General features: G+C 39.6%; 2 protein-coding genes across 4 annotated transcripts in view; one reads left to right on the forward strand and one right to left on the reverse strand.

Moving 5' to 3' along the window:
• Nucleotides 1–10,557: 10,557 nt before the first annotated feature.
• On the reverse strand, nucleotides 10,558–12,730 carry LOC124125339. The gene is made up of 2 exons (XM_046488642.2): nucleotides 12,580–12,730; nucleotides 10,558–11,977 (listed from the first exon to the last, which is right to left on the reverse strand). The coding sequence occupies exon 2, from the start codon at nucleotides 11,969–11,971 to the stop codon at nucleotides 11,297–11,299; it is 675 nt and encodes a 224-aa protein (XP_046344598.2). The 5' UTR covers nucleotides 11,972–11,977; nucleotides 12,580–12,730; the 3' UTR covers nucleotides 10,558–11,296.
• A 2,735-nt stretch (nucleotides 12,731–15,465) lies between these two features.
• The window catches only part of LOC124125337 (CLK4-associating serine/arginine rich protein-like), a 29,721-nt gene continuing 28,865 nt past the window's right edge, over nucleotides 15,466–16,321 (forward strand). For 2 of the 3 annotated variants that reach the window (XM_046488639.2, XM_048402947.1), the window contains exon 1: nucleotides 15,466–15,540. The gene's annotated coding sequence lies outside the window, so the exon portion shown is untranslated. Of the gene's footprint in view, nucleotides 15,552–16,321 lie in introns of all 3 variants that reach the window. The other variant, XM_046488638.2, reaches the window with a different exon arrangement.

Below are 16,321 nucleotides of genomic sequence, written 5' to 3' on the forward strand. Positions count from 1 at the left end.
AACACTGCGCAATGATACATGTCAAGTTTGCTCTTCCGTACTATTCTTCCAAAGGCGATACATCGAAATCGGGTTTGTTTATTGCCCGTTGCAAGGAAAATTCAGTGAGCATATTTCGTTAACAATCACACGATATGACCGATTATATTGTTTCTAAATACTTGAAAATAGGATATTATGGCGAATCTGGCCAAGTACCGAGCCAGGGTTTCACACAAGAGGACAATAAAGTATATGAGAATGACATGGGCTTCCATACTTTTTGCCAAGAGCCTGTTATGTGGACCAATATTTCTCTTTAGCACCATGTTAAGATGTATTCGACACACAGATTACGATAAAAGAAGGAAATGTATTACCCCTCGTCTCTGTAGACCAATATATATTGTATGTGTTATGTTTGACATATGTCTTTGTTTGGAAGCACGTTATTTTATGTCCCCAACAAGTCACCATACGCGATTCCTTCAGAGTCTCCTCCCGGAAGAGACAATATTTTTTTCCGCAATACTGGATTGTAAAATCGATTTAATACTTTGAAAACAATCATATGTGTAAAGCATGATTCCTGGCCATGGTCATTTTTTTACATCAATATCACACGATGGCGAGGCAGTGCGTCTTTAACACCTCGATTTCGAAGGCCTATATCTGTACCAATAGTGCAAACAGACCTTTATCGATTCGAATACTGACTGAATTTACATATATGTCAAATGATGAATCTTGTGTTTCAATTTTGGAACAGTCAACATCATTTTAGAGTAGGTTACATGACCACGAACATCTGCGTGTTGCATGGCTTCCTAGCTGGGCCACTCCTAGACAATACGACAGACCCTTAGTAAACAGAGCCTCCCCCCAGGCTGTGCATCGGAAAGCTTATTGTTATATTGGTGGAAAGTGATTGTGTTTTAATGTGCGCCCATCTTATGAGTTGACCACTGACAGCATTTTGTGTAACGAGAGTGATGTATTCGTCGATCGCCATTTAAAAGTCTGCCGAGTGTCACGAACAAAAATATATAATTCCCTTTGATCATTGTATTTGTATGACCCCTTTCAGATCATCAATTAAACTTAAACGGAAATTTATCGCTTGTGATGGGAATATGACGTTGTGCTAAGGGATGTACTAGCTATAGCTATAGAGGAACGCCATTGCTCAGAATGACGTTGACCTTGTGACGTTATGTGGATCAGTTGAAATCGGGACGAATCTGACGATGTACATGGTAATACGATTGAAATTATGTTTTATAAACGTCAGTCGCCATTACGGAAGAAGGTGATTGGCGTTGTGGAGTTACAAACTGATCAGGCAATTGAAACCACGTCGTTACATACTGAAACAGACCCGTGAACGTCCGTAAATTGATCTTCTGCATCCCACCCATATGCTTGTCGTAAGAGACGACTAGCGTTTTGTTGTTGTTGTTTTTGTTGTTGTTGTTTAATGCTGCACTCAGCAATATTCCAGGTATATGACACGGTTTGTAACTAATCGAGTCTGGACAAGACAATCCAGTGATTGTCATCACGAGCATCGATCCACGGAATTGGGATACGATGACAAGCACCAAACAAGTCAGCGAGCCTGACCACCCGATCCCGTTAATCGTAGAGCATTGTCGCCTCTTACGGCAAAAATGCATGGGTTTTCTGCAGACCTATTCTAACCCGGATCTTCACGGGTTGACGAGAATGGTTGATGCGGGTCATCGAATCCCAAATGCTTTGGTCGATGCTCATGATGTCAATCACTCCTTTGTCTGGTCCAGATTCTATTATGTACAGACCACCTTCATATACGTGGAACATTGCTGAGTGCGGCGTTAAACCGCGTTAAACCGCGTCAGCTACGTAGTGGCGTTGAACGAACGAACGAACGAATGAATGAATGAATGAATGATCAGGCTTTTGGAACCGTGACGGTATGCACCTGGCAATTTAGAACGACCTGATATTTCATTTACGCCAGACGTTGTGAGTAGGCGAATAAGTATGGTGTTCTGCCCCTTTTAGCAATTATGAAGCCCCTATATGCACAGTTGGGAGACATATAGAATTGAGTTTAAATAAATCCCCCCTGTGGAGAATTGAACTCGGGTTGTTGGTGTGACGAGTCAACGCTTTTTAATCGCTGCAGGCTAGCCAACCATCCCTCATGGCGGCTATGGCCTTACACTAACCCGACATTTGAATCTGTTTCCGTTACCCATGACAAAACTATGGAAGAGAAATCTAATATACATAAACATGTGTATGTATACGCCAAGCATCATCGATGTATGGATGATACTGTCATCAACGCTGTAGCAGTACACAGTGCATGCATACTCTTAGAACTGGTATGTCATTCAGACCCTGAAACAAATATATCCATTATAGCCAATGCAAGTCTGACGCAACATTTACTGTAATGGTACAGTCCCAAATGAAGCAAGTCTAGATCTGTCAATCTCACCGGGGCTCCTTTTCAATTTAAATGTAGTTGTATGTTTCTATCCAAAATATACAATTTCAGAGACTAAGCGTTAGTCTAATAATTACATTAATGCCTAACGATACCGTAAAGTTTGGATTTAAGACCGGATGTTTATTATTTTCTGCTCTGTCTGAGACACGACATTTTCCTAAGCATTCCAATACTAATCAATGTGCGCATGACCAAAACTAACAGTACTCATCTGTCTAATGCAAAATCTACAAATATCGGAGCAAATTTGATTCCGCATTTGTTAAACGTGGGCGATATTTTTTTCAAGTATACTTATTCCGGCGTTTGTTGAAGCATGGTACGTGCAATTAATCAGTGATGAATTTCACCAAAGTTAACGCATGGTGTATCGTTATCAGATTCCCACTGACCAGCAACTGCCACATTTGGAGTAAGTTTCAAAGATAAAGCGGCATGATCAAAGTAACATAATTCATAATTTACGACATTGTGTTTATTACGTGAAACGTCTTTAATCCCCCTCCACAACACCCATTCATTATATCCTCTCATGTCGGTCAATCCAATCAATGAACGCTTCATGATGCGGTCATTGAACTTCATACAATATGAGGGCACGAATGGTAAACCAGACGTCTGAGATCTACATCACTTCGGGTTTCCTCCCCCAGTAAGCTGACAGGTTCTTATATAACTGGAGTAATGTTAAAAGCGGCGTTAAAACCAACTCACAGACATCATACATATTTGTTTATAATTAAATTAAATACGTTTCAAACTGGATGTATATAGCAATTATTTACAAGGCGACTTCCAAAACTGTCGAAAGACGGTGAAATATATTGTACATTTGCAAAGGTTCGATATCATATTATGTATTTTAATTTAGAATAAACATGCATCTGCCAGGTTTGTATTCAAGGCTGAACTAGCGACATGGGCCGCGAATATATACTGTGAGATCAATCTCAGGACCTCCTAATGTATTATTTACTTACAAGGTATAACACCTCCCCAGGTACGCGTTACCTATATGGCCTCAAGCCGTGCACGGTTGTGTTGTATAAACCTTGTCCAGTCTTTACAGACGCGAACTCTACACATTCAGTGACAGTATTGTGAGCCTGCATAGTCCTGGCTCCAGTCGCTAACAGGACTGCAGTGTCAACACGAGATCGATGCTGCGTCCATAAGTGACCCATATATGACCATACACAAGCGTGTATATATACTGTGCACGGAGTTGGTCATGCATGCAATGTAGATAGCGACAGCGTACCAGAGGTTGATCCCCGGTACACTGTCAATATATATTGCATGTATTAATATAAATGTGTGCGTGCGGGTGTTTGAGTGAGTGCGTACTGTAAATCACTAAATTAATGCGTCACCAAATTAATGCGCATGTGAACGCCGCCCTAAAATGCATCGTGACATAAATGTGTATAGCCATATATACCTTTGCGCTGTAAAAACGAATCAATACACGATAACTCCAAGACTGACATTGACAATTCCATATAAAGTATTGGGTGATGGCAGTTCAAGTGAAGAGTATCATTCATTTGGTATCTTCGTAAATTTAACTTTAACTGTTTGACATGTGATCTAACTTTCATAAAATCAAAACAGGAAAAACAGGGAAATCTTTGAAGAAAATCAGCCCAATTCTTTGAAGGTAAATGAGCTGTGTCGTGTATTCAACACGACTTCTGTATAGTGGTGAACAATTCTACTCGTCCCTGAATATGCACCCATGTGTGTGTGTGTGTGTGTGTGTGTGTGTGTGTGTGTGTGTGTGTGTGTGTGTGTGTGTGTGTGAATAGCCACTGAAATCTCCCTCGGGAATCTTTGTCTATATATAATTAAAGTCATTATCAGGAATGGACATGTCTGCATTCTCCTCCATGGTGACAGGGCTTTGTATCGCGCCTGTAGATTCAGATTCAGATGCCCGACCCACCCCATTGTAACACTATGCCCTTGCAGTGTGTCGTGATCAGCTCGTGTCGTTCCGTGACATGTTAATTCTTGTAGGTTACGGAAAAAAGCGAGTGCTGACGAATTAATGGACACGTAGACGCCTGCGTTTTCAAGATCTAGGCTCCGTTCTAATTGAAATCTTAGCTTTGTCGCTATTGTAAGACAATCGTAAATCTAGTCACAAGAAAGACGTAGGACTATATATAGATATACGTATGATTGCTTTGTGGATCTTGGATCGGTGTCTTTAATCATATGGTTATACATTCGTCTAGATTCGGCAGTATTTGACGAACTCGACCATAGTACTGTACGTGGAACTTGTGACGCCTAGCGCTTTTCTAGACCACGTGACCTATATATACGCGTCACTTCCCCTTGATCACCATATATAGTATATGAGTAAATACGTATATGCGGAAGAATTCTTCAGAGTTCAAGTCGAGATCATTTTGATGACAAATAAATTTAATTTAAAGTATAAAAATACATTGTAGTAAAGAATGACAAGGTACGTGTAAATGTCCATTGTCTACAGGGGAGGGGCGGTCGGGTAGCCTTGTGGTTAAAGCGTTTGCTCGTCACGCCGAAGACCCGGGTTCGATTCCCGACATGGGTACAATGTGTGAAGCCCATTTCTGGTGTCCCCCGCCGTGATATTGCTGGAATATTGCTAAAAACGGCGTAAAACCATACTCACTCACTCACTCTACAGGGGAACGTTTCAGACACGTATACTGCGGCAGGGAATGCATTGAAGCACATGCATGTGACGCGAACTCGTATATCGAACATATCTCATCAGTGATCTCAATCGTCCCGGCCTGCTGTTGTCCTTTTTGTCGTCCTGGGTCCAATTTTACGAAGCGACCTTAGCTCTAGGAGTATGGGCGTTATGCTGTTCTTAGCTCAAGCTCGTTTTGTGCATGTGGGCCCAGGACCCCCGTAAGTCAGTGATAAAGAATGGGAGTTACGATCGACTTAGCGCTAAGATCGCTTTGTGGAACGGGGCCCAGGTCGTATAGCACGAATATCATTCGTAATGTCCGTACTTTAACACTGACTAAGATAGCCGTAGCCCTAAAGTTGCTTTGTGGAACAGGGCCATGGTCTCGTATATGCTTCGTTCTCATCTGTAAATGAATAACCTCCTTAGCACTTATAATGTCCCCCCCCCCCCAAATGACGTTTTGGCATCTATTAGAAGCAATGCGGTATATGCACAAAGATAATGTGGTGTGACAATCAATAAATAATTTTTTAAATTCAAAAACTTTCAGGGGATTAAAGCTGACGTGAATCTTAATATTTTATTACATTATTTCTGCTGCTCAAAGCAAGACTAGTGTGTGATTTCATGTTTTGCCTCACGTCATACGGTAATTTGGATCAAAACAATACTATTTATGTATTCATGTTTTGAAACCTTTATATTGATAAATGTAATTGAAATTGATAAATGTCCATATTCATTATTTCAACGTTTTTTTCTTTCCACAATCAGCATATTTCATTGTACATGTAACTAAAATATTGACAGTTGCATGCGATGTCGTAAGCAGTGCCGTTATGAACACGATGATGTGCCATTTCCATGAAGTCATGGTAAACAGATCAAATCTCAAGAACAGTTCCAGTCTTCACGCCTCTGAAACCGTGAGGGACTGGAGCATCAACTCTGTTACGATAGCAGCGGAAGAGCAGAGAGATCTATTTTTAACGGAGCAACAGCGTTACCGTTGGCTAAAGTAGGTCAAGTACTTGGAGCACGGGGCGATCGATATCCAGTCGGTGCTCGTGACGTCATAAGGCTCAGGGCCTTCGGATTTCCTCGGTAGTTTCCGGTAATGCTGGCAACAGTAATGGTTAGTCTCATTTGCACGTATCTTGTGTTTGTAAAACACACGCGCGCGCGAGCACACACACACACTCACACACACACACACACACACACACACACACACACACACACACGTTTGTTCAAACAGTTATTATAGTTTCTGAAAGTGTACTTTGTATTAAAACAATGCGTAGGCGTTTATATATATATAGGCGTTTGCATACAGTAGTTCACTTATGAAAACAAGCAACGGCTTGATCTCATCCTTCACTAAAAAGTGTATTGTTTTATCTTCATTCTAAATTGATAAATACCTGAATCTATTCGTTTACATAGCCCCGTTTCCCGATCCCATTAGTCGCATCTTGCGACAAGAAGACCTATTCTTACCCGGATCTTCAGGCATGGTAACGTCACTGCGTGCCCCCATCGCTCCTGTCCCATCCTTACCTATCATGCACCGATTTTTTCTCGCTCTTGTGAGTAATTTGGTTGGGTAGCTATGTTTTAACGTCATGCCATGGGACGAAGCTATAGCAGTGAATGCGTCCAGGGGGTTCATCCAATTAAAATGGAGATATGATGCGCTGGATAATCGAAAATAGCCTGGTCCCTTTCAAAAAGTTGCCACGGTGATCTTTGTTTATGGTAAAGTAGGAGAGTTACGATCGCCTTAGCGCTAAGGTCGCTTTTTGGAAACCCGTGAAGATCCGAGGAAGAATAGGTTTTCAGCAACTCATGCTTGCCGTAAAAGGCGACTATGCTTGTCGTAAGAGGCGACTAACGGTATTGGGTAGACAGGCTCGCTCCCATTGGGTAGATCGATGCTCATGATGTCAATCACTGGATTGTCTGGTCCAGACTCGATTATTTACTGACCGCCGTCATATAGCTGGAATATTGCTGTGTGTTAAACAACATGAAACTACAAACAATAACCGAAGTCGACCCATTACGCATATGGGTATCGCGGCTCTATTCTACTCCGGACTATATAAGTCCTTATAAGGAATCGTTCATTTTGTGTGATGAAGAATATGTTGTATGGATGTTAGCAAAGCAATGTAGAGAATGACTCCGTATTGTTTACAAGCCTATTTCTAATTACACTGTGACGTTTCGAAAAAGAATATATGCAGAAACGTAATAAAGGCTCTTTTTACGCAAATAATGAAATATTGCTGTGGGGGTCGTTGTCGACTGATATAAATATTAAAATAGTGGCGTGTACAAATATGTTTCTTGGTTTGTTGTTTAAGGCCACAGTCAGCAATATTTCAGCTACGTCACATTTATTCAAAACAAGATTGGATTTCTAATAACAAGTATGTTGAGCGCCATCTGTTTATCTACGCAAAGAGATATGTTTTATGACCCCAGGGTAAGAGTCTGACGACAGCCATGCTGCAATGATATATGTTTTGAATATGCCTTATTAACTGGTTGCCTATTAAACCCCAAAAAAAACATTTTGACAAATACAACCATACATGACAAGAGTAGTGAACATAATCCAACATGACAATTTAAAAATGGCTGTCGCGGCGGCCATGTTGACACCAGATCGTAAATTACATGCGCAGTTCATAGGAGTCGTTCTAGCATATCCTTTAACAAAGACGTTTACCTCAGACATGAGAGGTGAAAGACTACATGCATAGATGTGAATCTCGGTCAGTTCTCACAAGCGCGGTTTCAAGGAAATGTTAAAAGTTTAGGTTAATCCTTTTCCGTGATGAGAGATTTGCGCCGTGGGAAGTAAGAGCATACCTCGATTTGCCGCGGCGATGATTATGGCAGAACATCTGGGTGAACGTGGCGGTTGTAATAAAACAAATAGTGTAACGAAGATTATGGAACATCACCGCTATTACATGCGGTTTCCTCGCCGGTGCGATATAAATATTGATTGGGTGGGCACAATGGCGGCCCAATATATCAACAGTAAAACGTAGAATATGAGACGCGTGCAGCTTTGATATATGACACGCTAATCGTGTGAACAAGTCGACTGGGTCCCTCGCTGCTCAAATGTTCAACGCTGTTTTTCGCCCCCGGGCCTTTACAGGTAATATCAGGGCGTCCATACAGACCTAATACTGTCTGGCTATACCGAACTTATTGAATGTCTGGTGTCATGACTATCTTCAGCCGTGGCTGTGTCTGGGCTCTTGATTTGTACATTCCATTTTATGTGCTCCGTGCCTTCTCATGTGAGGTGAGGTAAAATTGGGTTTAACGTCTCGTCCAAGATTATTGCACTTATATATAGCGATGTGCATGCACGTGTTTGTGTGTGTGGCTGTTTGCACTAGTCCGGACTGATGCCGATTAATAGTGCTACCTCCCTGAGATACCATGCCGCAGTTAACAGGAATACCCTACTCAGACACAGTGTACTGACACTGAGCCGACCAGTCCTTGTTTTAGCCCCTTAATGCCGAGCGCCAAAACAGGGTAAAAAAAAACATTTTTTAACGTCTTTTGGTATGACGCGGCCGGTGATCGAACCCCGGACCTTCCGCTATCCGGGGCGGACGCTCTACCACTGGAACGCGTAAGTGGTCCCTTCTCATGTGACAGCCAGATGATTTCTCAGTAGCACTGTATAGGTGCGCATACACATTATACATAGGTAAATATATGTCTTTTCCCAGTCATCAACACCAGCCTGATGATCAGTCAAGTTTGGTGTTTCAGCCATATGTCTCCCATAAAAAAATATATCATAGTTTGGAAGTTCAAATTGAAAACATGTATGGCCAACAATGCAACAGAACTGATCTGTCATGACAATCATCCTTGGGGCGGTCGGGTAGCCAAATTGTTAAAGCATTCGCTCGTCACATCGAAGAGCGGGGTTGAATTCCCGACATGGGTACAATTTGTGAAGCCCATTTCTGGTGTCCCCTACCGTGATATTGCTGGATTATTGCTAAAAACAGCATAAAACCACACTCACTCATTCACAATCATCCTCAGTCATTCTGTAAACAGTAATGTATACACATTCACAGAAATTACCTTGAATATACTAAATACTAAATAAATGATAATAAATAAGGATGCACCAAACTTGTAGAAAATAAGCTTGCATTTTTTATACCTTTTATATGAGACAGATGAGCAAATGTTAATTTCTATCCCTAGAATACCCAACACTGATAGAATGAAATAAGGGGAGATCTATAAGAAAAGTATTGGTGTCCAGGGTGAAGTTAAAGTCACAGAGTCATACAAAAAGGCTGGAAGACCTCAAGTAACATGGCCTAAAACTGTGAATTTCCTCTCAGCACAAGTCGCCAGTACAACATCCTAATTGGACCCACATTTCAAAACAAACAGTTTGAGTAACCAATACAGTGTCCTGTTTTTCTTCAACAAAAATCCCAGTTTGCCCAGTTATGTTTCTAGGTTTGTCAGCACCATACCCGCTCGTGGGTTTCACCAAAGTTGTAAACATCCAAGACCTGCATCACTTACAGCTTTCCTACCACATCAAGCTGACAGTTGAAATACTGTTCAAAGCAGCATTTAACCCAACTGACTCGTACATAAACCCCACACCCTAGCCATTTGGGAATGGAGTGCCCAATGGCTACCTGTAAGGAAGATGAGAGGTATGTTTGCAGATAGGGACAGAAATTCACATTAGCTTGAGGATTAGTATTTATGGTGTCTTGACATGTTATCACTAATCATGTTAGTAAACGATTTAGGTTAATTTCAACGTTCCTATGTATATGATTATCATTATACTGAAGAACATTTTGTGTCATTGTAGTGAATATTTAAGTGAGTTTTCACTTTTGAAAAAAAGGTTCTACATCATTCACCAGTGACTTGTTAGTGACAAAAAAACTTGTTTGTTTAACACAATATTCCAGCATTAAGATGGCGGTCTGTGGATAATCGAGTCTAGACCAGACAATCCAGTGATTGACATCATGAGCATTGATCAATGCAGTTGGTATATGACAACATGCATCAACCAAGTCACCGAGCCTGAACACCCAATCCCATTTATTGCCTCTTACAACAAGCATGGGCTGCTGAAGATAGTTGATAGTCAAACAGGTGATACACTGCATATTCCAAATTGAAAGATGGATATTACTTGGTCATTCCTTGGTCTGAAAAAAATTCACCAAATAACTCCTGATTGTCTATTATGTACCTACAGCATTTTAAAAGCTAAATGGTAGAAAGGTTTTGCCTTCATTTCTATTCCTCCTACCTGAAAAGAAATCCACACAAAAAAAGCAAGTCATAATCCAACTTGGTAAATACTTTAATGGCAACAATATGACTATAGGGTTTCTGCATAGGAGTAACATGCATGCCTACATTTGCTTGTAACAAAAAAAAAAACACAACTGCCTGTGATTTGAATGTATGATTGGCATTAAATGATAAATATTACATCATGAAAAAACAACAACAGGGTAATACTAGTAACATAAACAATTGTTTTCACTCAACATGAATTATTATAAGTTATTGCAAAGATTGGCAGGAAATGTCAAGTGTATCTCAAATATGCAAAATGGCAGACAATAAATACTGGTACTGGCACCTCAACAATATCAATAAATATATAAGTGGCAATAAATTATGTAACTTGGTTAAAAATTAACTTGGCAACAACATTTAAACACATTTCAATTATGCACATCTTCAACTAAGTTCAAGATAGTATCAAAATATGACACCAGGACAACTGCTACAATACAAACTTCTGATAAAAACAACAACACATATTAGGCCAAGTCAGTGTTATGGTTTAGATACTGTCACAATGTTAAATAAAATGCTCTGTAGGCATATATGTTTAAATCATATATTAAGTTTCAGACTGATTTAAGACCATGAAATACATATTTACTTTGTATTGTTGACCATTCTGAAGACTAAAGAATTGAGTGTACTATTTTTTTCCACACATATAACAAACTTTCTCTATTTCTTTTTTGAAAGTTAAAGAGAATTGTAGCAGAATCACGATGTAGTGATCACTCTTCAATAAACACAGGCACAAGATGGTCTTCTGGGGCACAAGAAGCAAGTACCCTTTCACTGTTGTCTTCAGATTGCTCAAAATATGACTGATTCTCCTCAAAAGCTGGAACAACATGATCAATACCCATCTGTTGTCTATTGACCTGTTCTACACTTTCAGCAACAGATTGTTCAACAACTAAATCCTGAAAGACAAGAGCTGGGTTTGCCTCTCGACTTTGTGCTCCATCACCTTCATGTTGAGATGTGGCTGCATCACTTTCTATGTCAACTTGAGGTGAATTGAATCTCTGTTCACTCCAAATCTTCAACAAGCAGTTTATAAAGGGATTTTCACTACCCTCATGTGTAGTAATTGGATAAACAGGGGAATTTGGAGGAACATTTCTTGAAGTTCTTGTACGGATTTCCTGTGTGGTCGTTTGTGTAGTTGTTGTCGATTCTTTTGTCTTTGGACTTGACAGTTCATCCCAGATATCTTCTAATGACAAGTCTGATTCTGTGCAGTATAGGTTGATCTCGGTATCAGAAGCTTCAGGTGTCTTCTGCTCACACACAGATAAGAGATCAGTGGATGACATCTGGTGGAATCGAAAGTTTTTATATCGTGCCCCTTGTTTTGTTCTTGAAGTTGGCCTTATAGGTGTTTTGAACTTATGCTTGTCCATTATGTTCTGTCAAAATTAAAATTTGAAACACATAAAAACGCAAACATATAGAAAAATCTATAATCAGTTACATCAAGTAGATCTGTCTAAGATAAATTTTTTATCCTTGTCCAAAGATTGCCTTGATCAGTCAAGTTCAGACTCTCTGAAAACATGTTCATTCATTTTGTGTTGTGAAAAGAGAATGAGTATGGAACATATAGGCCTACTAGTATTTCAATACTTCCAATATCCTTTCCTTACATGTGTCTTGCATTCAATAATGAACACTTGATTGCATCTTATTAAAATTAATAATGCTGTCTCTTCTAGATTTTAACAGAATGATACTCATATTTCTACAAGTACCGACACATCACAATGTAGTCTAGATTTAAAAAGAACACATAGCATATCCTCTGTATCATTATGACATTGTTTCGAAATATCTTTCCCCACTTTCAGTATGCGAGATTTGTTTCCGACAGCCCGTTTTAGCGATATCTTGACCTACGATTTCGAAGTTACTGTTTACAAAATCAAACCTTGACTATGTGATCGTATCTCAACATTATTTACAATACCAACCACAGCTTTACTCAATAACCTGTCACAGGAATTGCACTTACATTTAATTCTTATCATCGATATTCTATCACTGGAAGATTCATTTCTGCCACTTCTTGTATACAGTGTAGCAGTCGACAAATAAGCTGGGCTCCTACTCCCACAAGTGTTGATTTGTACTGCGCTAATTGTCGTTGCGCAAAGTGACAGGAGAACCAGACTGACATCAAACTGAATATGGCGCGCCGTGGAGGATCATGGTCGTCGCAGCACTAGTTAAAAATGTTGTGCGATGAATGTAGCTCAAAGTTGATATTTTTCTTTGGTTTGGGGGGCTTACTGTTTTTAGGAATATTACACCTATGTCCATTGATTTATTACTATTATTTTTTTTAACTACACGAGAGGAGACTGGTCCGCGTCTACTGATATATTAGAATGGCTACCGCCTCCCTATTCGAAAGACAGCACTAGTTTTACATAAACGGTCGTGCTTCATTTTTAGGTTTTGATACCTTGATGATGAGTGAGTGGGTATGGTTTTACGCCGCTTTTACCAATAGTCCAGGAATATCATGGCTGGGGACACCAGAAATGGGCTTCACTAGGGCTGGGACGAGTCCAAATTTACTACCCGGGTACCCACCCCCCTATTACCCGACCCTACCCGGGTACCCACTGTAGGTCTCAAGAGATACAAAATGTCCGATTGGGAATTCTTTTACCACAGCACTTACAAAACGTATTTAGATGCATGTATTATACGATCTGGTCATGCATACACTGAAGCTGACTTATTTTATATCTTTTTTTCAACCATATGAAAAGTTAAAAGAATGGGTGTTTTAATCAGAAAAAAATGTGAACATTAGTGACTTGTAGGGTAACCATAGAGTTTTAGATGTTTTTTGTCATTAAACAATATATCACGTGACTAACCACGGGTTCGGGTAGTCCTGTGGTTACCCGGGTCCTACTCAGTATCCACCCGACCCGGGTACCCGAGTTACCCGTCCCAGCCCTAGGCTTCACACATTGTACCCATGTGGGTAATGGAACCTGGGCCTTCGACGTGACGATCGAGCGCTTTAACCACTAGACTGCCCCACCGCCACACTGGATGAGATTCGTTGATGGGCCTCTCATGCATTTTATAGTCTCTTAATCTAAAAAAAAATAAAGGCACATCTTTTTTGCAACTGTTTTTTGCACCAAGCTATTTGAGGTATATAAGAAGTACTGAAGTGTTGAATACTTACTTCAGAGTGCATTGTCCTGTTAATTTAAACGTTAAAAAATGTTAAAGGTTAAACTAATTATTCTCATAACGTTGTTTTCGTTAAATAAAGAAAATTGTATATTTCAAAGAGTAACATACTCCTCACAATAACAACACTACTTAATTTGTTCTGTGAAGGCAATGGTCTTGCCAGATTAGACAATCGTTCATTCTTGGCTGTGATTTGGCTCTTATGCTGCTTTTCACAGTATTTCAGTCACATAACAACGGCTCGGATTATTATGGGAGGAAAGTGAAAAATGACGTATACAGAAACATTAAAAAGGAAGTGATCATCTTAAAACCCCGTAAAGTGAAATTAAAAACAACAACAAATAGCAAGGAAATACTGAATACTGATAAAATATTTTGAAAACCAAACATGAAACACAGAAAAGTGTTAATTTAAAAGTCAAAAGGTCAAGTGAAAATCATAGAAAATTGAATTAAAATTCAAAATATTAAGAAAACAGAAAACTAGTTTCACCGCAGTGCAAATATTCCCGCCGCGGTGAAAATAGGTTTTATTTATATTTTGATGAACAGTCAAGGTTTCGGCCTCTCGGCCTTCTCCGGGCACACTGTTGGTTTCGTCCGACGCTATACAAGATCCTTCTTCAACCGACTTCACTACCGTGACGAGTGTAGCATGATTTCTTGTTCTAGCCAGTTACACCACTACTTGAAAATGGATCTCGAATGATATAGAACGAAACTACCGAGCGTGTCTGATGAAGACCGAGAGGCCGGCAGCTTGACCGGAACTTCATCATCCTTTTCACACAGGTGCCCCACAGGACTATGTAATTTCGGGGTGGTTTTCATACTAATGATTGCTTTGTTACCTTGACTAGTTTTAAGGGACTCTGAATTGATTTACGAAAATGAAATTACAACATTTATCTAAAGGTGTAAATAAATATATCCGTGTTTAAATATAATGAAAACTAAGGATGTTTGTTTTTGCAAAAACGAAATCACATTTAAGTTATTTTTGCGAAATTGAAATAGTTACAAATGTAAGGACATTAGTGCTTTTACTGATCGACTGTTCATCGTAGGGCAATTCAATATTGATACAACCGTTCTACCCTTGACTTTAATACAGAGTAAAGTAAGTCTCAGCTTTCAATCCTGGCATAGAAACATAACAGCTCGTGATAAACATATCAAATATGGCAAACAAAATTGTGTATATTGCAAACAACAATTGAGATATTGAAAACTTGTTAATATTGAAAGCAGATTAACAGGCACCCATCTTACATCTTACTACAAGGGCGTATCCAGCATTTCTTTAAAGGGAGGGTTCCAAAATATCAAAAACCTCTCTCGTATAAAATTTACTTCCTACAACATACTACATGGCCCCCTACCCACACTCTGACAAGTGTAAATTGGCACCGCTCCCAAGGCCGAAAGCTATGAACACGCAATGCCATTTAGAAAGTGGTCAAATGTAACAAATGATGTATTTTCCATAACACTTTCTTTGTAAATTACACAAAAGCGCGAGAATCTGTACTTTACAATGAAAGTATTATCCAAAATATGACATTTGACCACTTTCTAAATGGCATTGCGTGTTTATATTATTTATCATATCAACTCTTGTTTATCCTTTTTAACAGGCTAATTATCTCCCTTAGTAGTTAGCTCCAATGCTATTGGACGTTCAGGAAACGCGAATGTAACAGTGAAGTTTAATGGATGTGTAATGGCGGTGGACAAGTGCTCGTAGGCGGTAAGTTACAGGTATTGCACACATAATCATGCACTAATTAGCTCATTTTTTTCAACCTGCAGCCATGCATATTGTAATATGTGTGGTATGGTATCGAGGTGATGGAAGAAGGTAGTGTACAGGTTTCCAATATATTTGAGTGTGTTTGAACTTCGCCGGTAACATCCGATCCATTCGCCTACCGTGCAACCTAATTATTACGGAAGTGCCTCTGTCATGGATAATGTATACAACTATGAGACTATTTTTCAGGTACTTTTGGTATTCACCCAGGTACGTTTTATTGATACACGTGTCGAATAAGACGAATGTGCGACAACGTAATGTCAAAAACTGACTGTGTGTGACAGTTATGGAATGTTGCTGTTGGGTCGTTTCCTTTACTGTATGTTCAAGTATGTTTGTTTGTTCTGAAAAATATCCGCCCGTAACACCAGTTTCAACATTGCCTGTGTTAGGGCAAACTGACCCTAGCTGTATATAAATGTTTAGGAATAATTCTGTCCAGGAGCAAACAGCTGTTAAGATTTTGAGAAATTGAGTCAGGGGTTAAAATTTTGTCTGTTCGTTATGCCTCAGCCAGCAACATTCTAGCAATACTATGGCAACTTGTATAGATAATCAAGTCTGGCCAGGCAGACCAGTGTAAAACCATACGCATTCATTTAAATCACAACAGGAATAGAGATTTACCTGATTATTTTGGATTTACTTTGCAAATAATTGAACGTAAGTATAATCCTAACCCCAACTAAGGAACATAAAGGAGACAGAGCAATAC

Source organism: Haliotis rufescens, unplaced genomic scaffold, assembly GCF_023055435.1.
Source record: "Haliotis rufescens isolate VD_foot unplaced genomic scaffold, xgHalRufe1.0.p SCAF_3, whole genome shotgun sequence".
NCBI classification, from domain to species: Eukaryota; Metazoa; Mollusca; class Gastropoda; order Lepetellida; family Haliotidae; genus Haliotis; species Haliotis rufescens.